This window comes from Lactuca virosa, chromosome 4 (genome assembly GCF_052849685.1).
Source record: "Lactuca virosa cultivar CGN04683 chromosome 4, Lactuca_virosa_CGN04683_v6, whole genome shotgun sequence".
Taxonomy (NCBI): domain Eukaryota; kingdom Viridiplantae; phylum Streptophyta; class Magnoliopsida; order Asterales; family Asteraceae; genus Lactuca; species Lactuca virosa.
In genome coordinates, this window is record NC_136429.1 from 503427553 (window position 1) to 503450610 (window position 23058).

General features: G+C 36.9%; 1 protein-coding gene across 1 annotated transcript; it reads left to right on the top strand.

Annotated features, from left to right (window-relative positions):
* The first annotated feature begins 12933 nt into the window (after positions 1–12933).
* LOC145109361 (putative inactive ATP-dependent zinc metalloprotease FTSHI 3, chloroplastic) lies at positions 12934–16846 on the top strand. The gene is made up of 7 exons (XM_079046501.1): positions 12934–13350; positions 13467–13553; positions 13666–13711; positions 13840–14456; positions 14557–14880; positions 15532–15832; positions 16575–16846. The coding sequence occupies exons 1-7, from the start codon at positions 13186–13188 to the stop codon at positions 16715–16717; spliced, it is 1683 nt and encodes a 560-aa protein (XP_078902627.1). The 5' UTR covers positions 12934–13185; the 3' UTR covers positions 16718–16846.
* Positions 16847–23058: the final 6212 nt, after the last annotated feature.

The window sequence follows — 23058 nt, forward strand, 5'->3', positions numbered from 1 at the left end:
TTATGCTTTAAAAATAAAATCAGAGTAATCATTTGATCAAAAGAGTTGCGGAATTTGTCCCCAAAACAAAATATGATAAAAGTTTATCAAAGCATTTCTTAAAGAAATGTATTTTTTTCATTATATATATCAAAATCTCGGGATCTCATGTTCCGATACAGACCAAAAGCATAAACGGTACAATACAGACCTTACAGCAGTTATTTACAACTACAGGCCTATAATCAAATTATCTTGATAAGTCATCCAACTTATGCTCTCGCGTCACTACCTGTAATACAAATAAAACTGAGTGGGTCAGGCTTGGGGGCCTGGTGAGCATATAGGGTTTTCAACCCACAATAAATAATTATTATTTTTAATCATCAAACAATCAACCCAATTACCCATTCCCATTATCTTCTTTATTTCTTAAGGATTTACCCTAAGAATCGACGATCCTTCATACATTTATTCCTAATAACTGACTTGAGGAAATTGGCACAAAGTTCATTGCTGCCCGAGGTCCATACATCTGGTGAACACGTAATTCAAAACATCTGGTGAACACTAAGTTCTAAAATACCTAGTGAACACACTCAGTTCAACAACACCAAGTGAACACATCTAGTTCAAAAATACCTAACGAACACATTGAGTCCAAAAATACTTAACGAACACATTGAGTTCAAAAATACCAAGCGAACACATAGAGTTCAAGAATACCTAATGAACACATTGAGTTCAAAAACACCAAGTGAACACATAGAGTTCAAAATTACCTAATGAATACATTGAGTTCAAAGACACCTACAGGTTACAAACATGTTACATTTTCATTTAATTGTCTAGAACAATCTGTGGTCACCATCTCTATTCCACTAGTTAACTAGAACATCAATATCATCAAAACTTCTTAACATTTCGCCTCACATCAACTATTTCATCTACCCATGTTCTACCCAACATATTTGTAGATGCAAACACATATACAGGTTAAATTATTTAAAAGCATGTATAAAACATTCATTCAACATCCATCTCAAGTAAACAAACAATGTACAAACACATAGCACGTATTTCATAGCAAATATGTAACATCCCATGTTTGGAAGCAAGAAGTTGAAGGGTGCTAAGTGAAAATAAAGGAAGGGACTCGGCGAGTAGGTCTCTTGACTCATTAAGTTGAAGCGGGTGTCGGGCACGTGGTTAAGAGGCCTGACTCGCCGAGTCGGCGGCTGGACTCGACGAGTCAGTGCTGGACGAGGAAAAACCCTAATCTTCGAGGTTGCACCCTATTTAAAGGACTTAATGTCCTCCCCTCATCTTCGAGGTCCCTTAAACCCCCCCCCCCCCCTTGAGATCCAGAAACCCTAAACCCGTTGTGAGAGTCCTTGAAAACGAAATTGGAGCTTAGATAAGTGTTTTGTGAAGAAATCTTGAAGATCATGAAGCTTGGATCAAGGAGATTTGTGTAGATTCAGAGTACTCTTCAGTAGGAGATCGTTTTGGAGGTAATAAATCATTATCCTTGGCCTTCTCCTTTCTATATCCATCTTTCATGAAGTTTTAGGGTTTGATTGGAGATGATATATTAAGATCTTGGTGCATAAGTTAGATCTGGAGTTGAAACTCCAGATCTGAGCTCTATTTGGATCAAAGATGCAGAAAGCTCTTTTGGTTTCTATGAAAAAGCCAATCCCCATGAGTTAAGTTCCTTTCTAGCTTGGTTTTTGGTATTATGGGACAAGAAGCACGTAAAGGTAGCAACTTTATGTTGCTAATGGACTCTAGAAACCCAGATCTATTGTTTGGAGCAAAGGAGTAGCTCTGTGACTCGAGATTATGGGAATGCACGAATGGACTCGGCGAGTTTGGGAGATGACTTGGCGAGTCGGGCTAGGGATCAGACTTTAAGTCTCATAGTAACTCGACGAGTCGCATGGGTGACTCAGCGAGTCATATGATGATAAGCTTGGACTCGACGAGTTGAAGAACAGCTCGGCGAGTCTGATGAAGATTAACGTGGACTCGGCGAGTCTGTTCTTGGACTCGGTGAGTCTGGTCGTAGAGCCCCAACCTCTTTTGGTTAAAGCCTTGGATTAGTGAGTCGGTTGGCGACTCAGTGAGTTGGACAGGATGGGACTCAGAGGTCGATGGACTCGACGAGTCTTAGGGCGACTCGGCGAGTTAATTCGTGCTATGAGAGTTTTCTGAGTATGAGAACTCGACGAGTAGAGTCAATCAGGAAGGTTGACTTTGGCTAGGACTTTGACTTTGACCAAGAGTTGACCAGTTTGACTTCCAAGGGTACTTTGGTAATATTGGTATTTATGGAATTGGTTCTTTGGTAGTGTTCTGTGGTGAAGATCGTGTCGGTGGTCGGAGCAGCTTGGTCTTATCTTTTCAGTCGGCAATTGCAGGTGAGTTATCCTCACTATATCAATAAGGTCTAAGGCACCAAGGCCGGCCCTTTAAGTTGTTATCTTGGTTACAGTATGCTCCATGTGGAGATGATCTGTTAGATTGGTATCAGAATAGACAGTATGTCATTATGCAAATAAGATCCGTTAGGATTGGTATGATAGTGACCTGGTTAGGTCGATGCTTTGGTCATGAGGGATTGCTATGATCGATGATCTGTGAGATAGTTATATCTGATATCTGTACTTGTACTGTTGATGTGCTTATTGATTTGTTAGATCGGCGTCCTGGTAATTAGGACAGTATTATGTCAGTGACCTGGTTTAGGTTGGTATCCTGGTATATAGGATGATGCTATGCTTTATGATCCACTAGATCGATTGTTTGCCTATGGACTGTTATGTGATTACCTGATAAATGTACACATGATTATTTGCTTGATGGTTGGGTTGAGGCGGTCCTGCTTTGTGCTGAATGCCAACATACCCTACGAGCGGTCCGGATAGATTGTAGGTCCGTATGTCGGTCCAGTCACACCGAAGGCTCGGATAGATCCAGATAGACTAAAGGCCCGGTGTGGGTGGTCCAGTCATACTGCAGACTCGGAGAGTGGACCAGGTGGACTGAAGGCCTGTTGAGGGCAGACCAGTCACACTGCAGACTTGAGAGGCATGGTTGTTCTATATTGTGATATGATATGATGTGATTATGGTTGTATGTGGTTGGTATTCTGGGGGTAACTCACTAAGCTTTCGGGCTTACAGTTTCAGTGTATTGTTTCAGGTACTTCGGGAGATTGTGGCAAGGCGAAGGCGTGATCGTACCGCTCCTCATGTTTCATGATTTATGTGATATGGTTCTAGGGAATACTCTGATGTTTAAACTATTTTGAAAACAAGATGTATGAGTTTAATGGTTTTCGAATGACATCAAATGTTTTAAATTGGCTCAAATTTTATGGGTGTTACAAAATACTTCATATCTATGTGTTAGAAGTAACTACACACTCACTTGATAAGATGATGATCGAACAACACTATGGCACTTTATAGTAATATTCTTCGGTGAAACCAGGATGCTTCCTTGAAAACCGGGTTTTTCGCGGGCAGAGTTTCGGCTCGGGAACTCTGTTTCTCGGGATCTTCGGAGCTTCGGGACTTGCTTCGGGTCTCGGGACGATACCAGGGCTTCATGGGTATAATTTGTACGTAAATCGAGATAATATGGGTGAGAGAGAAGAAATTTGGCAACCAAACTCATCTACCCTTGTGATCTATTTATAGGGTGCTGGCCAGGCCGAACGCAGGGCGTTCCCTGAACGCTGGGCATTCCCTTCGAACGCGGCGCATAGGAGCGGGGTTCCAGTCTTACTTCTTATCCGGTTGAGTCAGCATCGACGTGGCCAATCTGGGGCCAAGCTATGAACGTGGGGCGTTCCCCAATTGAACGCGAGGCGTTCCCCTTTGGGATGCGTGCCTCGAACTTCAGAAAAGCATAACTCTCGCATATGATCTTCTTTTTCGACGTTCTTTATATCCATGTGTAGGTGAGATTATGCTCTACAACTCTCATTTATACTCCATCGGCTAATTTTGAATTTTTATTTTTATTATATTATTTTTAGTAGGCCGGGACAGAAAAACTTCGTTATAAATTCATAATTCCTTCATCTAACGTCCATTTTTGTTTGTCTTTTTACCGTTGGACTGCTATCGACGAGATCTTCGATTCTCGTTTAGATTGTTTGGGCTAGAAATCACTCGATCTCAAATCCGAACTTTTGGTTGCATACCGCTAAATCGAAACTTAGAAAAATCATAATTTCCTCATACGAAGTCAGATTTAGACATTCTTTTTATGCACGCTCTCGGTTTAACGTATTCTACGACTTTCGTTTAGATCACTAAGGCTAAATATCGTTCTATCATAAATTCACTATTTACGTCGCGCTGTGTCGTGCCAATTCTTACGCGAAACTTCGACAGGTCATAACTTCTTTGTTATAACTCGACTTTCAGCATTCTTTATATGTATGGAATCCTTGTAACATATACTACAACTTAGTTAAGATTAGTCCTTCAAAATAATCTTCCATTAAAAAGTCATTTTTGACGCTTATTGTCTCTAAATTGACTAGCCCTGATCTACGGGCGTTACAACCCATAACTATAATTGGTATGTACTTGAACTGATAGTGGCATGGTCCTTTTGGGTTGACTTCACACGTGCAACTAGACATGATGATTAATTGAGAAAGAGGAAGAATTTATTATTTGGAATAATAAATTGGAATAAATAATTTATTAATATGTTATGGAAATAATATATTAATTAGAAATCATATTATTAATTAATATTTAATCGGAAATTAATTTGGAATTAATTTTGGGATTAAAAGAATTAATTAAAAGTGCAAGGACTAAAAGTGCAATTGTTCAATAGTTGAGCAAAAGGATCTAGAACCTTCCTAGGGAAGGGTGTGGTCGAAATTGGTTAATATATATAAGATTATTCTAGAGTTTCTAGAATATCTTATTATATATATATAAGATTTCCATAGCATCCTTGGTGCACTATATATAGAAACCCTACACCTTGCAATTTTTGGGCTAACCATTCTAAGAGAAGAAATCCAAAAATTTGATCTCCTTCCTCCTTCTCTCAATTATCTTCTTGCTAAGTGTGTTTGCGAGCCATTAGAGGTGTGACGTTTGTGACACTAAGTTCTCAAAGTTCAAGATCTACAAGGTTTTAGATTGCTATTACAATATAACAATTAAGGTATGTATCTTGATCCCTATGATGTGAATTTCGATTATAATACATAAATTAGGGTTTATACATTGTTTTCATGTTTAACTAGAGAAAACTTAGATCCAATCAATTTAGGGTTGCATGCACACATATGATATGTTGTTATGCTCAAAACCCATCAACGGGGGCACGTGATAGCATACGCTTCGAGACAACTGAAGCCTCACGAAGCAGAGTTTCCCATGCATGATTTGGAGTTGGGGGTGGTGGTCTTGCCCTCAAGATTTGGCACCATTATCTCTATGGCGTTCGGTGCACCATCTACACAGACCATAAGAGCTTGAGATATCTTATGGATCAGCCCAACCTGAATATGAGACATAGGAGGTGGTTGGATGTAGTGAAAGACTACGATTGTGAGATTCTGTATCACCCGGACAAGGCCAATATGGTGGCTGACGCCTTGATCTGTAGGGTAGTGAGTGCCCCAAGTCAATATGTGTGCATGAGAATGACTATGATAACTCCGGTTCTGGAAATTATCACGGAAGTGCAACCGGAGGCCATGAAATAAGAAAATCGGAAAAGTGAGCGGGTGATTGGCCAGATTTCAGCCTTTGATATTAACAGCCGAGGGCTTTTGATGCTTCATAGACGGGTATAGATACCGTATGCAGGTGGGGCCTGACGGTTTTTGATGGAAGAGGCCTATAAATCAAGATTTTCCATCCACCCTAGGGTAACCAAGATGTATCTCAACCTGAAGCATAATTACTGGTGGCAATGTATGAAGAGAGATGTGGCATGGTTTGTAAAGCGATGTTTGACCTGCCGGAAGGTCAAGGCTGAGCACCAGCGCCCTCATGGCAAGTTGCAGCCTCTAGAGGTTCCCCTATTAAAGTGGGAGCAGATCACCGTGGTTTTTATTACGAAGTTACCGAGGACTGCGATGGGTGTTGACGTTATTTAGGTGATAGTGGATCGTTTGGCGAAGAGTGCTCACTTCTTAGCCATTAGCGAGAGCTCTTCTGCTGAGAAGTTGGTCGAGATTTATGTTTGAGAAGTGATAGCTCGACATGGGGTGCCAACGTCTATTGTGTCGGACCGGGATGTGCACTTCACTTATAGGTTATGGAAGAGATTTCATGAGGAATTGGGGACACGACTACATTTCAGTACTGCATACCATCCGCAGACGGAAGGTTAGAGCGAGCGAACTATTCAGACGCTCGAGGATATGTTGCACGCCTGCGTCATTGATTTTGGTGGGGGTTGGGAATCCTATCTTCTATTGGTTGAGTTTTCTTATAACAACAGCCATCATGCCAATATCGGTATGCTCCCATTCAAGCTCACATATGGAATGAGATGATGGACTCCCATTTGTTGGGGCGAGGTGGGACAGAGGGTCATGGGTGGCACGGAGGTAGTGCTCAAGACGACTGAGCTCATACAGCAGGTTAGACAGTGGTTGTTGACAGCTTAGATCCGCCAAAAGGGTTATGGGAATCGGCGACGCTCCGAGTTAGAGTTTCAGGTGGTGGATTTTGTGCTTTTGAGGGTGTCACCCTGGGATGGTGTTATCCGCTACAGGAAGTGTGGCAAGCTGGGCCCCATATCCATTGGCCCTTTCCGAGTTTTGGCCCATATGGGCAAGGTGGCTTACCGGTTGGAGCTATTGGAGAAGTGTTGAGACAAATTCATGATACCTTCCATGTTTCCTAGCTGTGGAAGTATATAGCCAACGTGACAATTGTGATCCCTTTGGAGGACATTCAGGCCGATGACTGCCTAAACTACGTCGAGAAGCCTGTAGCAATTATGGATCAGAAGGTGAAGACCTTGAGGAACAAGGTAGTGAACCTGGTCAATGTTCAGTGGCAACAATAGAGATGTTCGGAATGGACGTGGGAACTCGAGTCCGAGATGCATGAACACTATTCTGAGTTGTTTTCTATGAATGAATTTGAGGGCGAAGTCTGACTTTATTAGGGGAGAATTGTAACATCTCGATACCAGGTATTTTATTATTTATTGTATCTTTATCAATAGTGACACGTTTGGTACCTTGAAGAAAAGGCTTGCAATTTTCGTCGTACGCATGGCGTACGTCAGAGTACTCGCAACGTACTCATGCAACATAAGAATCATGGATGACCAGCTAGTACGTTGGGCGTACGTGTGGTATGTCGGGCATACTAGCCCATAATCCAAGCCCTAATTTTAAGGGTTGCTCCCTATTTAAAGAACATGATGCCTATCCTTATCCGCCACCAAACCCTCCCAAAACCCTAATTCTGAGTTGTGTTGCTTGTGTGAGCTTTTGCAAGCCTTCTGAGTGTTCTTGGTGTTTGTTGTGGAAGAAGGAGGTTAGAGAAGAAGGAGTGGGTGCTAGCAAGCTTGTAGATCCAGAAACTTTTCCCCTTTGTGCATCATTTTCAGGTATAAAGTATATACCTTGGCAAGCTTTTCATTAGATCTCCATGGTTAAAGTTTTATGAACTTTTGTCCCCAAGGTTGGACCTTTATGAGTTTGGAGCACTCCAGGAACTTGTATTTGTCCACGCATGTATTCTAGGTTATATATTCATAAAAATGGTTGCTTGATCATTCCCTTTGGCTCATGCATGAGTAAAGTAGTTTAGAGTGTAATAGAAGTTAAAGATTGTTGCATTGGGACTTTTATAGCCATGCAAAGGCTTAAATTTGATGACTTTATGGGTTAAGACATCTTAAAATGGTCAGATATGAGGTTGGGCTAGTTGTCTTAAGTTATTAAGGCAAAAAGTTGGTGAATGTAGAGCTAGACGAAGTACGCCAGTTGTACTCGGGCGTAGCCGGTTCCACCCTCGACGGGTTCTGATCACGTTGTATGCCCACGTAAAGGAGAGTGTGCCCAACGTACGCGCTGGGCAGTTGACTTCTTTGACTTTTGACCTTTGGTCAAATCTAGGGTTTTGGACCATGTGAAGAGCAAAATAGTCTTTTCTCCCTTAAAAGATTTAGTTGTTGGATTTGGACTCGTGGATTGAGTTTTGGGCCTTAATTATTAATTAGGGTTAATTATTTTGTTGATTAGGCGGATTTTAGATCCAACAGTTCGGGTGTGAGATTTACCTGTCTTGTGTATCAGGTGAGTGTCCTCACTTATTCTCACCTGTGTGGTAGAATAACTGTATTTGTGATGACCAACTGGGTCTTGATGCTTTTATTATGTATTGTTGATTATATGTGACTGAGATTGCTGATAGTATCCAGGGTTGCTAATAACCCACAGTGCGTGCTGTTAGCCCATTGGGACTGATGATAGTCTCCATGGTTGATGATAACCCATAGTTGTTTATTTTATGTGGTCTTGTATGTGGAATCTTGGGGAACTCACTAAGCTTCGTGCTTATAGTTGTTGATTTATATATGGCAGGTACTTCTGAGGACCGCGAGAAGGCGAAGGTCTGATTGTACACAGTCGCTAGGAAATTTATTACTCGGATAGATGTGAACTATGATATTTTGTAATAATAGTTGTTTAAACTATTTATGTGGTTGAGAACTTGGTTTATGGAAATTTTGGTTTAAAATATGAGGTGTTACAGTAAAGAACATTTCGGAATACTAAGAACAATCAAGAATATGAAGAATTGTAACACCGTAAAAATTAAAACAATTTTTCGCATTTGAAAAACACATTTTAATTAAAACCATTCATTCATAAATTTTCATAACATCATGTTTTTAAATCACAAATGTCTCCCAAGATCAAAATACATCCAATCCCATATGTGTGTACGAATCAAACCGGCGCCTTCCCGCGGTCATCACTGGTACCTGAAACACATAACACTGAACACTGTAAGCATAAGCTTAGTGAGTTCCCCAAAATACCACACTAATCACATAATAGCCACTCGAGGCTGTAACTCTGTTGACCCTCTGGTCAATGTGTCTCAGTGGGGCCCTCCAGCCCCAACTCTCTGTGGGCCCTCTGGCCCTAACTCTAGGGACCCGAAAGTCCCAACTCTGTAACTCTGAATCATGCATATCACATAACACAACAAAACACAACACATAATAATCATGCAATCACACTGGCATATAACTCTATAATACTCTGTCTCTGAACTCTATTACCACACTAGGTAAAGTATAGTGAGAAGACTCACCTCGGGTATCTCGGTAAATATCTGTCTCGGAATAAATGTGATCTAGCCTCCACCTAATCACACAAAGTAATACACCCATAAATACAACTGAACTCAACCCTAAAGGTCAACAAGGTCAACGGTCAACTTTGACCGGACTCGGCGAGTGCACTAGGGCGACTCGGCGAGTCTATACGTGTCCACTGACTCCCTTGGATCCTCTCTTGACACGTCGAGTACTTCCCTAACTCGACGAGTTCCACCTGGCATGAATCGCGGGGCCACCACGACTCAACTCGCCGAGTCTCAAGAACAACTCGGCGAGTTCCGGCTTGACTCAGCCCCCCTGACTCTCCCTGACTCACTGAGTCGACCCCTCAACTAGGCAAGACCACTCGCTGAGTGGTTACGGGAAAACTTCATGCTACTCGCCGAGTCTGTTCTTCAGACTCGGCGAGTCCATGTCATGCATAAACTCAAACTCACTTCTGAGGTCAGATCTGTTCCATACAATCATAGATCTGGCCTCCCCAGGTATGATAATCACGTAAAGTCCAAACCTTGGTGCTCAAACAACAACTATTTGCTCATAAATGATGTTTTAGCCCCATATCTCATAACTCTAGGCCAATACTCTCATGAACCCTCATAAAGCTTAAGGAATAAAGCTTCTCTGGACCTCTATGGATCTCATCTCAAGCCTCATCACAAATAGGGACGAAATGGACATCAAATCTAACCAACAAAGGGGTCAAGAAACCCTAAACCCCCATGTTCATCATAACAACAGAAAAGGGAGCCAAAATATACCTCCAAGATGATGCTCTGAGCTCCAAAATCGAAGGATGTCCACCTCCCTTGCCTTCTCTTAGCTAGAATCTCCTTTTCCTTGCCAAATAAAGCTTCAAAGGTCAACAATGGCCTCTTCTCTCTCCCAAAACGCTCAAATCTCTTTAGGGTTTCTCTCTGGGGGTTGGTGGCCGCAAATGACGGCCATAAGCCCCTTTAAATAGGCCTCAAACCCTGGAAATTAGGGTTTCATTAAACAGCATGGACTCGCCGAGTCCACTTTTGGACTCGCCGAGTCCAGACGCGAACCCGCGCACAAAACCGCGATCCTACTCGGCGAGTTTGGACTCCAACTCGCCGAGTCTCCTCACAAATCACCCAAAATACAAGAATAAAATAATACCTGGGAATCCGGGGTGTTACAAGAATAGTTTAGAACAAAACAGACCGTTCAGAATGTACTCCGAAATGATGTCACATAAAACTTTTAAGCATGATAGTGTGTATGAGGCTCTTATGACCATGTCGTGCAACCTGCCATGCCATTAGCGTTATTTCTTGGTAGGTTACAACATCGAGCGACATGTGTGTCTCTTTTCCAACATTCGTGCTTGGTAGGTGGCTGGATATTTCTATTGGCATGGAAGGGGACCCGTTGCTTATCGATTACATGTTCTCTAAAGAAGTTCCTACGGGCCCACAAAACAATCTTCTTTAATAAATGAATGTTTTTTTTTGCCACATGTCAATCTCTCATTAGTTTTTGACACTTGTCATTTTGTGCTATTTTTGAAATAAATATTATCCACTTGTCAATTTTTGGTTTGTTTCAAGTTTGAAAATTAAAGGCATTTACTTATTTATGTAAAGTATAAAATACCATATATATGATATTAAATTGCAATAAATATGTTTCTTCCTTTCTTATTTTAAAATTGTACATTAAAATATATATTTTGTTTACACTTTAATGTTTAATTTTTTTTTAAAATCAACCCGTGTAATACACAGGTCTCACACCTAGTGGGCCAACAAAATGAAGTGGGATGGAATATTCATTAAGTTTGAGGAGTGCGGATCCACCTTTGTGCAGGTGGTGAGAATGTTGAGATGTAAGACACATGATCATGAGATGTAAGACACTTTTTGTGGTAATAGTTGTTTGGTGTAGGTGTATTTTTTTTTTTTTTGTTTTATGTAACTTATGTATGGTAGGCAATGCTCTTTAACTTTTGGTAGTGGTGATGAATGGTAAATTATAATTAAGTTTTCCGTTTTATCATGTGTATTTGAGTTTGGTTTTGCTTAGGATTGTTATTTGATTTTTGTTTGGATTAATTTGTTTTTTAAAATTTGAATTAAATTTGGTATATATATGGATAACACTTTATACTCAAATGGCAATAATTTATACATTTGGTGGTGGTAATTAAAGTGCAGTTTCATTTGTGCATTGTAATGTTTTGTTCTTTAAGAAAATTATATGAGCATTGTAATGTTTTGTTAAAGGAAGCTTATATATAAATTTCTAGGCCTCAAACACACACTATATTAGCAATATACAGATTCAAACAATATAATTTTCTTGCAATTATTAAGTTGGTTCATGGTGGTGGGAAAGAAAAAAATTCATGATGATGGGGATTAGAGGGAACTAGAAAGCAATAAAAGAGGGGAAATGGGGCAAAATGACTAAAATGCTTACATGTACAAAGCACATGAAGTCTTTTAACAGTTTCGTCTTAAATGGGTTAGATTAAGGGACCAAAGATGTTAGCTTAGTTTGAAATAGGGACTAAACTTGCAACAATTACAATAGTTGGAAAATAGATGCTATATTGACAAAAGCTTAGGGGACCAAATATGTAATTTAGTCCAAATATTAATAACCACCCTAAATCAAGCGTGGTTTCGTTTTTTCTCTAATGATTTTCTTTGAGCTAAACCCCAAATCCCAAAAATTTTAATTGTACTTGATCTTAGCCAAAAGGCCGAGAAAGGTCCAAAAATTGTAATTGTAAATGTTATGTGGGATTGTTTTTTTTTTATTAAACGTGCATCAATACCAAAAATAATTTTATAACAATATCATTTAAAAAGTTTGAAAAAATTTGAGGTGTAACAGTTTGGTATCAAACTCATGGTTTAAGCAAATTAGGATTGAATCATTAGACTTTAGTTATGGAAAATGTAATTGAGTCATAGGATTGTTATGCCTTATGTTAGGTAGATACTTACGCAATAAATGATAGTAAGGAGTTGACATGTTAGATATACATATTCAAACAATGAATTTTTCTTTCACCTAAATAAAAGAAGGGAAATGGGACAAAATGAGTAAAAAGGGTGTTTGGAAATACTTTTTAAATGACTTTTACTTTTTAACTTTTCTAAAAAGTTATAAAGATGTTTGGAAGATGCAAAAGTTCTTTTCAAAATAACTTTTTGTAAAAAAGAAAAGAGTGAGTTTTCAAAAATCAATAAAGTGTGATTTTTTGTAACTTTTGGACTTTTATAACTAAATCATATTCAAAAGTCAAAAAATACTACCAAAACACTTTTTAAAAACAATTTTGGCTTTTGTTTCCTCAAAAGCTAAACTCAAAAAGAACTTCTAGGCTTAAAAAGTAATCTCAAACACCCCCTAAATGCATTCATGTACAAGGCACATGAAGCTTTACATGGGTTAGAATAAGGGACCAAAGATGTTAACTTAGTTTGAAATAGGGACTAAACTTGTAACAATTACAATAGTTGGAAAAAAGATGTTATATTGACAAAAGCTTAGTGACCAAAGATGTAATTTAGTCCAAATATTAATAACCACCCTAAATCAACGTTGTTTCGTTTTTTCTCTAATGATTTTCTTTTAAGAGCTAAACCCCAAAACCCACCGCGGCACCTCCTCATCAACAGGAATTCGCCGTTTGGCTGGAAACTTCTCCGGCGTTGGTTGTGGAATCCGCCAGCTCTCTTCTTCGCAAAACTAGCCTCAAATGCAGTAAAATTGTTTTTATATTCTTGAAGACGATCGGATATTACCAACGCAGTTACACCTTCTTTTTCGGGCGTAAAATTCTTATCGATCACCGGAGAACCCATGGCTATGGCGAACCTTGTCACGAATACCTCATCGATGATCCGTTCACCAAAACAGTTCAGTTCTCGACCTAAAAGGTCGTACTATACCACACCACTGACGCCAGCCTTGTCCTTCACGCTTCCTCTGAGACATGCTGTTAAACCGGTCTCTGCATTCGTTAAGGTTAATGATCTGTAATTGATTTCATTCGTTTAGTTCTTCCAGGTCTTCAATTTTATTTCGCACAATTCTCCGTTTCTATTTTGTACCGATTCTGTGTGTATATTTTATTCCGTCAGGGAAATTCAGGTTTTGGCGGCAGCATGAAGAGCGAGAGTGACTGCTTTACTTCCAATTCGTTATTGTTTTGGAACGATTTGAATCAGGTTGGTGGATTACAGTTTCTCATTGTGATTTCTGAAATACTTTTAACAATCTGATTCTGCTTGTGGATTTGTTTGTATAACTTGATCTCTGACTTTGATCGTGATTTTGTAGTTTAAATGCCATGGGACTAGAATTGATGCAGTAGTAGATACAGAAGGTAACAAATTTAAATCTCCTTTGAATTCTTCTCCCTTTCCATACACTTTTTCTTCTTCACACCTGTAAATTTGGTCTCAATGTGGTTGATTAATCAACTTTATTGTAAATCTATTTGTTTTTTTTCAGAGAAACAATCAAAAAGAAGAAATACCGATGGAAATCCAAGGAGATTTGGGAATAAGGTTTATGCAATTGTAGTTGCAACTTCCTTTTGTGTCTTTTTGGGGATGTGTTCTATGAAGCTTCCAAGCCTTATGCGTCCTTCCCACTACATGGATGTTCCATATTCTGATTTGATTTGTGGTATACAAGATGGAAGTGTGATACGCGTTCAGTTTGAAGAGAATTCCAGACAAATCTACTTCAACAAAAAATCTTTACATGATCCAAATATTGAGTCTCCACAAACCGATTTACAAGAAAAACCTACTAAAACAATTTTACCCAAATGGCATTATCTTACAAGAAACGTTGAAGATGATAAATATGATCTTCTTAAGACCCTAAAGGAAAAGGGGATCACATATGGATCAAACCGTGCACTTCTCTCTCAATCAATGAAGAATTTCTTGTTTGTCTTCTTTCAAGTAACCCCATTTTGGCTCATGGTGTTGCTTAGCTTTTATCAGCTCAATGCTCAACATGATCTTGGGAAAATAATAAAGAGAAAACCAAGTACAAAACAGTCTGTAACATTTGATGATGTTAAAGGTGTTGATGCTGCCAAAGCAGAACTTCTAGAGGTGATAATGATAATACACTTATACATGATACTTCTGTTCCTTTTAAGATTCATGAAACAGAGTTATCACTTATTGAAAATTCTCACACTTACTTTTGTAGATTATCTTGTGCATGAAAGGGGACAACAAATACATGAAACTTGGTGCAAAGCTACCAAAAGGGGTTCTGTTAACGGGCCCACCAGGAACAGGGAAGACATTGTTGGCACGTGCTGTGGCTGGAGAAGCTGACGTGGCGTTTTTTTCGATTTCTGCAAGTGAATTGGTGGAGGTTTTTGTTGGTAGAGGAGCTGCACGTGTTAGAGATCTTTTTCGTGAGGCAAGAAAGAATTCACCTTCCATTATTTTCATTGATGAGATAGATGCTGTTGGTGGTCAACGTGGGTCAACTATGAATTGTGAACGTGACCAAACACTAAATCAGGTAACAATTATGCTTTCCTTCAAAAAAAAAATTTATTAAGTTCAATATTCTTGTACTTCTTTTATTGGTTATAGAAATATGTAACCTATAATAGCAACCTACTTAAATTTCACTATAAATATAAAATATGGATATTGCACTTTTTTTTTGCTACATATATTGTTAAAATATGTAAGGTATATTGCTATTATGTGTAAAGAAAATGTAAGTATGTTGCTATTATATTTAGGGTTAGTCTCATAAAAGACATTATATTTTGTATTTTTTCCGAATTAAACCTCAAATTTATTTTTTGTCTGAAAAAGACCTTATATTTTTTCATTTTTTCCAATCCGGCCCTTTTAGTCATGTTTTTCCAAAACAAATTGTAAAATGTAAGGGTTTTATCAAGTAAAACTAAAAAAGTTGAGGGTTTATTTGGAAACATTTAGAAGATTGAGGGTTTTTTTCGGAAAAAATGAAAAAATACAAGGTCTTTTTCAGGCAAATTATAAAGTTGAGGTTTAATCCCGAAAATACACAAACATATTAGGTCTTTTATGAGATTAACCCTTATATTTAGTCACAAAGCAAAAAAAGAAAAACACTTGGAGTTGATCTTTTGTCATTGCAAAAAGACGTAAATGCCCTCGGTTTATTTGTGTTAAATAGCTTTTGACTGAAATGGATGGGTTTGAGAAAGAGTCAAACGTGGTGGTGATAGCCGCCACAAACCGCCCGGAAACATTGGATTCAGCTTTAATGAGACCGGGTCGTTTCTCCCGAAAGGTCCGGGTGGATGTCCCGGATGAGAAGGGGCGAAAAGACATTTTTGCCCTTTACATAAAAGATGTCCCCATGGAAGACGATAAGGAAGCCATTAGTGAGCTTGTTGCATCTCTCACCAATGGGTTAGTAGGGGCTGATCTTGAAAATATAGCTCGGGAGGCTGTTCTTCTTGCTGCTAGAAAAGGTTCAATCTAAAATCTAAATTAACAAAAATGATTCATTGTATTGAGAGAAGATTTACATTTTTGGTCCCTGAGTGTAGCTAATTCTCTCAATTTTGGTCCCAAAAAGTAAGGTGTGTGTAATGTTTTTGGTCCCTGAGTGTAGCTAATTCTCTCAATTTTGGTCCCAAAAAGTAAGGTGTGTGTAATGTTTTTGGTCCTTGTTTCAAGTAAAATGATTATAGTTTTGGGACCAAAATTGCAATAAAATTAGTAAGAGTAAATTACATGAATGGTCCCTATGGTTTGGGGCAGTTTGCATGTTTGGTCCCTAATGTTTGTTTTTGTCGTGTGTTTGTTCCCTGTCTTACCTAAAAAGACTATTTTACCCTTGATTTTTTTATTTATTTAAATAAACACACTCCCCAACTCCACTTCCACCTCACCTTACCTTACATACCCCACCTTATTTAAATAAATTAAAAAATCAAGGGCAAAATAGTATTTTTAGGTAAGACAGGGAACAAACACACGACAAAAATAAACTATAGGCACCTTCCAAGTTAAAAAAATAAGTTAGGGACCAAACTTACAAATTACCCCAAACCATAGGGACCATTCGTGTAATTTACTCAATTAGTAAAAATTACTTGGAGTCGGAACAGGGATCAAATATGCAAGAGAAAACTGTTTAGGACCAAAATTGCAAAAATCAGCTATACTTGGGGACCAAAAATGTAATTTATTATTGTATGCATATATCAGGTGGTGAGTATGTGACGGAGGATGATGTACTTGAAGCGGTTGATAGAGCTCGAACAAAGGTGTATGATGATGTACCCAAAACCAAAGGACCAACAATGCGAGATTTTATGCAAGGTGGCTCATTAGGGTTTGTATACATATGATGTGTTTGGAGGTTTTTTGTTTTTGGATGTTTGATTTGTTAGGTTTTTTAATTTTTGATGTTTGATTTATGAATGTGAATGTATTGTTCATTTTAATATTATTAAGTTAAAAAATTTTCAATTAAGTAATTTGGTTTGGTTATCGATTTATATAAAGAATTGCTTTTTGTAGACATCTAGGTTAACACTTTCATGTGATGATATAGAAAAATTGTGTATACAATTAGGAGAAAAATAACTTGTAGTAGGATTATGCTTAATTGTGCATACACGTGTATATATTTAATTTATAATGTTTTTAGAACCCTACATTCATGTATGAAAACAAGTATGTAAGAAATTGAAAATTAATTTGTTAAAACATATGAGAAATTGGTAGAATTCTGTATTTTGGTAATACTTTGTATTAAAATAATTTACAAAAAACTTTTTGTTGAACTCAATCATCGCAACGGTCTAGTTAGTTTCGAAATATGACATTTAGAGTATAAAGTCCAATGGAATATGTCATATGTCATAGACTTTCATAGAACCTCATATTTTAGAAAACATACCATATAACAATATGAACAAAAAAAGTAGTCTATTATAATGCTATAAAGAAAAACGAATTATACGACCACATACATCTCATGTTTGATTTTTGTTGGATTTAAGAAAATTTATATTAAGGTTTTTGTCATAGAGGCCCAACAACGTTTTATATAAGGTTTTAAAATACCATTATTGTATTTTTTTTTTTTTTTTTTTTTGCTTTTATGTACCCCCAAAATCGAAATTTGTCCATCACCCTTGCCATTATTGACCTTTCAAACAAGTTAGCCGGTGAAACAGGTGATGTGGCCTTTGACTTAGAGCGTGTTCGGCGAAACTAGCTGGTAGAGGGTATCGGTTAGTGTTTGATATTGGAGCGTTTTGTTGAAAGCTACTCCATGTAGCTTTTGATTTTGGAGCGTTTTGTTTAGGCTAAAAGCTAAACGCTTTTGTCACCGAACGAGACTTTTTCTTTTTTACTAGAATTTTCTTAAAAGCTAGAAGCTAGAAGCTCCCAAACGCTGCGTGCTGAGCACACCCTTAGTCAACTCTAAATCAAGCCACGCATGTAATGCCAAAGTGTAAATACAAAGGAATGTTTAAAGACATTTTTCTTACCTGGCGTGTATGTCGTATAAGTAGACGAAGGATGAGCTAGAACTAGGGCTTGTAAACATCGTAGCCGCTATTGAGATACACAGCTGCTTTATAAGGTATTTTGCTCTTTAATTTTTGTTTTACTTTTTCATGGCGGAGAACGATAACGAACCTATTTGAGAGTTCATCTACACTACAATGGTGTATTCATGCGACATCCTTGTGTATATTTTGGTGGGAATCATTTCCTCTTTATTGACGTTGATTGAGCAAGTATGGAAGTAAATGAATGTTTTGGTTTTCTTGAAAGAGCCAATGGGCAAGAGTTTCAAAACCTCTACTACTATATACCTAACATTCCTTTATCCAGAGGGATTTGTTTCATAGTAGATGAGTTGGATTATACCTAATTTATAGATATCAGGTATGAAAATAAGGAAATTTCACTTTATGTTGATCATGATGGGAATGGTTTGGAGGAATGGTGGGATGATGAAATGAATCTAGTTGTTAGTGAAGATGAAAGTGGCCTTGAAGATGAAGGTACTTTTTTCACTAGAAATGTTGATAATGTACTTTTTTTTTTCCTAAAAGTAAAATATGTAAGTAAATTGCTATTATAGGTGACCATTGCAAGTATGTTAATATTATGTACAAAGAAAAAAATGTAAGTAGATTGCTATTATAGGTCACATATTGTTATTTATCTGGAAGAAATATAAGTATGTTGCTATTATGGGTAAATATGTAAGTACGTTTCCATTATATGTAAAACACTTTAATAAAGTATGTTGCCATTATTGTTATTCAAAACCCAAAAAACAAATTGCACTGAACTTGGACTGACATTGAGATTGAAGTCAACGTCCCACCCAAAAATGTGGGAGAGAGACCCACAAGTCGCGATCTCTTTTCAATGCAAAAATACGTAAATGTCCTCATCCTTGGTCGTTTCTCCCGGAAATCCGGGTGGATGTTTCGGACGTGAAGGGGCGAAAAGACATTTTTGTCCTTTACATAATATATGCCTCCCATGGAAGACAATAAGGAAGTCATTAGTGAGATTTTTGCATCTCTTACCAACAGGCTAGTAGGGGTCGATCTTGAAAATATAGCATAGGAGTCTGCTCTTCTTGCTACTAGAAAAGGTTCGATCTAAATTAACAAAAATGATTTTGATTTGATAGTATTTGGTTGATGGAATTTGGGAGGGAATGGAGGGGTCATTCCATTTGAATGAAAAAAGTTGTTTGCTTTTTTCCAATGGAGTGAATGGAACATTCTTGATGAAATGTGATTACACATTCTTGTTTATATAACTTGTAAAAATGCCTATTTTGTTTTTATAAAGATTCGCGATTTTAATACTAAAACAGTTTTAGTTTTGAAAAATAACTAGAAAGCATTTAATTTTTTTTTATTAAATCTTATTATGGTTTTAATGAGTTTTTTTTTTTTTTTTTTTTTTTTTTTTTTTTTTTTTTGTAACAATATAGTTAACATGATGCATTGTATTTAAAGGAAATTACATTTTTGGTCACCAAGTGTAGTTGATTCTTTTAATTTTGGTCCTAAAATGTTCTCTTGCAGATTTGGTCTTGTCGCTGAGGTTTTTATAATGTTTTTGGTTCCTGTTCTATGTAAAATGATTATATTTTTTGAACCAAAATTGCAAAATCCAAAAACGAAAATAGTCGTTTTACTTGGAACTCAAATAAAAATGTTACAACAACCTCATATAAGGATTAAATATGCAAGAGAAAACTATTTGTGACCAAAATTGCAAAAAAAAAAAAAAATCAGCTATAATCGAGGAAAAAAATTATAATTTACTATTGTATCCACATACATTATAGAAAATACATAATAAAATTCTTTCCATTTCTAAATTGAACTAAACATGGTCATGGATTTTGATGACTCATTCCATTACCTTGGTTATTCCTTTGCCATGTCAATGTCATTCCATTCCATCCAACGAAATTGACATTTTGATATTGTTGTAATGATATTAGGTCGTGAGTTTGTGACAGAGGATTATGTACTTGAAGCCGTTGATGCTTAATAGAGAAAGAATGAAGGTCTATGATGATTATGATGATATACCAGAAACAGAGGACGAACAATGCAAGATTTTGTGCAGGCTGGGTCATTGAGGTTTGGATTTTCGAAATAATGCACTTGCATGCTATATATAATGTGTTCGGATGTTTTTTGTTTTGTGATGTTTGATTTATGATGTATTGTTTATTTTAACATTAACTTTTGGTTAAGTTGAAAATTTAGCAATCAATTAATTTGGTTTAGTTATTAATTTATATAAAGAAATAAATTTAATATAGATTTATTTGTATAATCAATACTCATCTGAAATATATATATATATAAAATTAAATATAGTTACATAAATTGATAGAAGACTCTTTGAAAAAAAAAAAAAAAACTCATTACATTAGTTTTTAAAATATTGAATACATAATCCATATTAAGATTCTTTGATTTTGAGAAATGCATTTTGTTAGACGATGTTGGAAAATTTTAAAGAATTATTGGGATTAAAGGTCTTCAAACATTGAACACTTAAAACCATTAAACAATATTTAAATAATCTTGATCTATTTGTAATCATGAAAAGGGCGGACCTATAATATATAAAAATATGCAATTACATAGTCTTAAATTTTCAATAGATATGTTAAATGTTTATATGAAAAAATATGTAAAAAATAATAATGAATACCTTACTCAACTCTCATTCTCTTTCTCTCGCCATTTGTCGTGTCGGCGGTCAGATACTCAGACTACTTCAATAGCTATCTCCAGCAACCTCACAATTTCACTATTTACTATGTGATGGAATGGGTTATTATTATACCATAGGAACTGATAAGCTTTATGCCACCAACTCATCGTCCCTATTTTTCTACAGGTTTGAAATCATTTTATTTAGTAACTTTATTTATTCATTTTTTTTTTTTATATAAGCTTGTGTTTTTTTATTTTATATGTATTTTGTGTTTTAAAGATATTAATTTAAATTCTTTTTAGAAGTAAACTGATCTATGCGTTTGTCTCATGTCATTGATTTTGTATTATTAGCTAATTCTAATATTATTGTTTTATAATATTAGAAAAAAAATTGTTTTATAATAAAAGTTTTTTTGCTAAGTTTATCTATACACTCTCTATATTATTAAGATCGTTAATTTGTTTGTATTTAGACACCGCTTGAATTTGATTGATTTGACCATACTTGCATACCTTAGTTCTTGTTTCTAGATCGCAACTGAATCATGATCACCACCTTCCTTTGTCACTTGTCATCCATTAGCTTGAACTATGGGTGCAAGGTGATGGCCGCAAGTACATCGACATGAGGTAGTCCGTGTAAAAAATTATGAATGCAACAAAAATATATTTTTTTAATAGAATCCTGATTCGGCTAACGCATTTGATTCTTTTCTTGAAAATAGGAAACATCAATTTCATCCATGATGAAAACGGGGGTTTCGTGGCTCGTTGAGCCCAACCAAACCAAATTGTTGAATATAGCATATTGATAGCGAACCAGTATAAATATGTTTAGACTGCGGTCTATGAATCAGCTCTAGTTCAGATTTTGAATAGTTCCCCAAAGGAAAGAGCGGGTGACAACACTTGTAGTGTCAGTGAAAACAATTAACAAATGCAAGAATCAATTTGCATTTCGTAAGGATAAGCCCAAGAAGAAGAAAATGTAAAGGTTAAAATCATCATTTTTGAACCGAAAAAGCCGACGTAGAGATATCAGAATTTTTTTATAGACTCCTGATTTTATCAATTAATAAATCCTATTTTGGAATTCGGATTAGAAAACTATTGGGGATGAAAGTTTATTTTTTTGACGGGTCAAGTAACGATGACTTTTTGTTATTGGTTACTTGTGAAAATAACTTAATACCGTGTTTATATGATCCTTCTTTTTAGGGGATAATATTTATGAGAGTTTGGGTAGAATTTATATTGTCTATAGGTTTTAATGTAAGGCGAATTATATGTTTAAGTATCGTTAGAGAAAATTACGGTTTATAGAAATGATAAATAAAAAAATCTTCCAAAACTAATAAATACAATGAAGATTTTGTTGGGTGAAAATCTTTTAATTTGGCTTTGTTGTATAAATGGAAATGGAGATTTTTTAGCGACTCTCAAGCGATATGGGTGAAAATTATTAAGTTAATCTATGGTGAAGGTGGTTGGTTCTTGGAAGGGTCTAATCCTATTTAAGGAGGGGGTGTTTGGCAAAAAATTGTTGGGTATATCAATCAACTTCATGAGAGGGATCTCATTCCTAGCGATGCTATGTCGAGGGTTGTTGGTAATGGTACATATACTAGATTTTGGTTGGGTGTGGTATTCTGGAATTCCATTCAAGGTGAAATTTCCTAGATTATTTGCTTTGTCTACAAGTAAAGATGTGTTTATTAGTGAATTATGGTGTTCTAATGCTTGGAGTTTTTCTTGGCATCGCCCAATTAGAGGTGGAGTTGAGATACAACAATTGGATGGTTTACTTTCGAGAATGTGCGTTTGCGAACCACTCACGACAAATGGGTTTGGTTGATGGATCCTTCGGGCCTTTTCACGGTTACGTATATTAGAAGGAGGATTGACAAGGAGAGACTCCCTTCTGCTTTGCATGCTACTAGGTGGAATCGCTATGTTCCTATCAAGATTAATGTGTTTTTTTGGTGTGTTCTGCTTGATCGTATACCGGTCCGGTCTAAGCTGGTTGAAAGAGGGGTTTATCTAGATACTACTCTTTTCCCTGATTTGTCAAGACTTTTAAGAAGATGTCTGTAACGCCCCGTTTCTGGTATGTTATTTAATATTATTATTTATTCAAGTTTCAAGAGGAACTCGACGAGTCAGTAGCCCGACTCGTCGAGTAGAGACGGGATTTCGAGCACGTTCAAATTGGCGACTCGGCGAGTCCATATCCTGGACTCGGCGAGTCCAATGGTCTGAATGAAACCCTAAATCCCCGGGTTTTGCACCTTATTTATACCATGTTATGAGCCCCAACCTCGCCCCCTTCACCCTCAGAGCATCATTTAGCAAACCCTAACCTTTCCTTGAGCATTTTGAGCACTTATTGTGTGAATCTTGAAGTTTTGGAAGAGAAGAAGGAAGCTAGATCCAAGGGAGTAGAAGGAGATCCAAGATCTTAC

Bases quoted from the DNA above. Each gene is read 5' to 3' on its own strand.
- LOC145109361 (XM_079046501.1), top strand. From the start codon at position 13,186: ATGGCTATGGCGAACCTTGTCACGAATACCTCATCGATGATCCGTTCA. The intron at 14,457-14,556 runs GTGATAATGATA...TTACTTTTGTAG, and splicing joins CCAAAGCAGAACTTCTAGAG to ATTATCTTGTGCATGAAAGG. The intron at 15,833-16,574 runs GTTCAATCTAAA...TGCATATATCAG, and splicing joins TCTTCTTGCTGCTAGAAAAG to GTGGTGAGTATGTGACGGAG.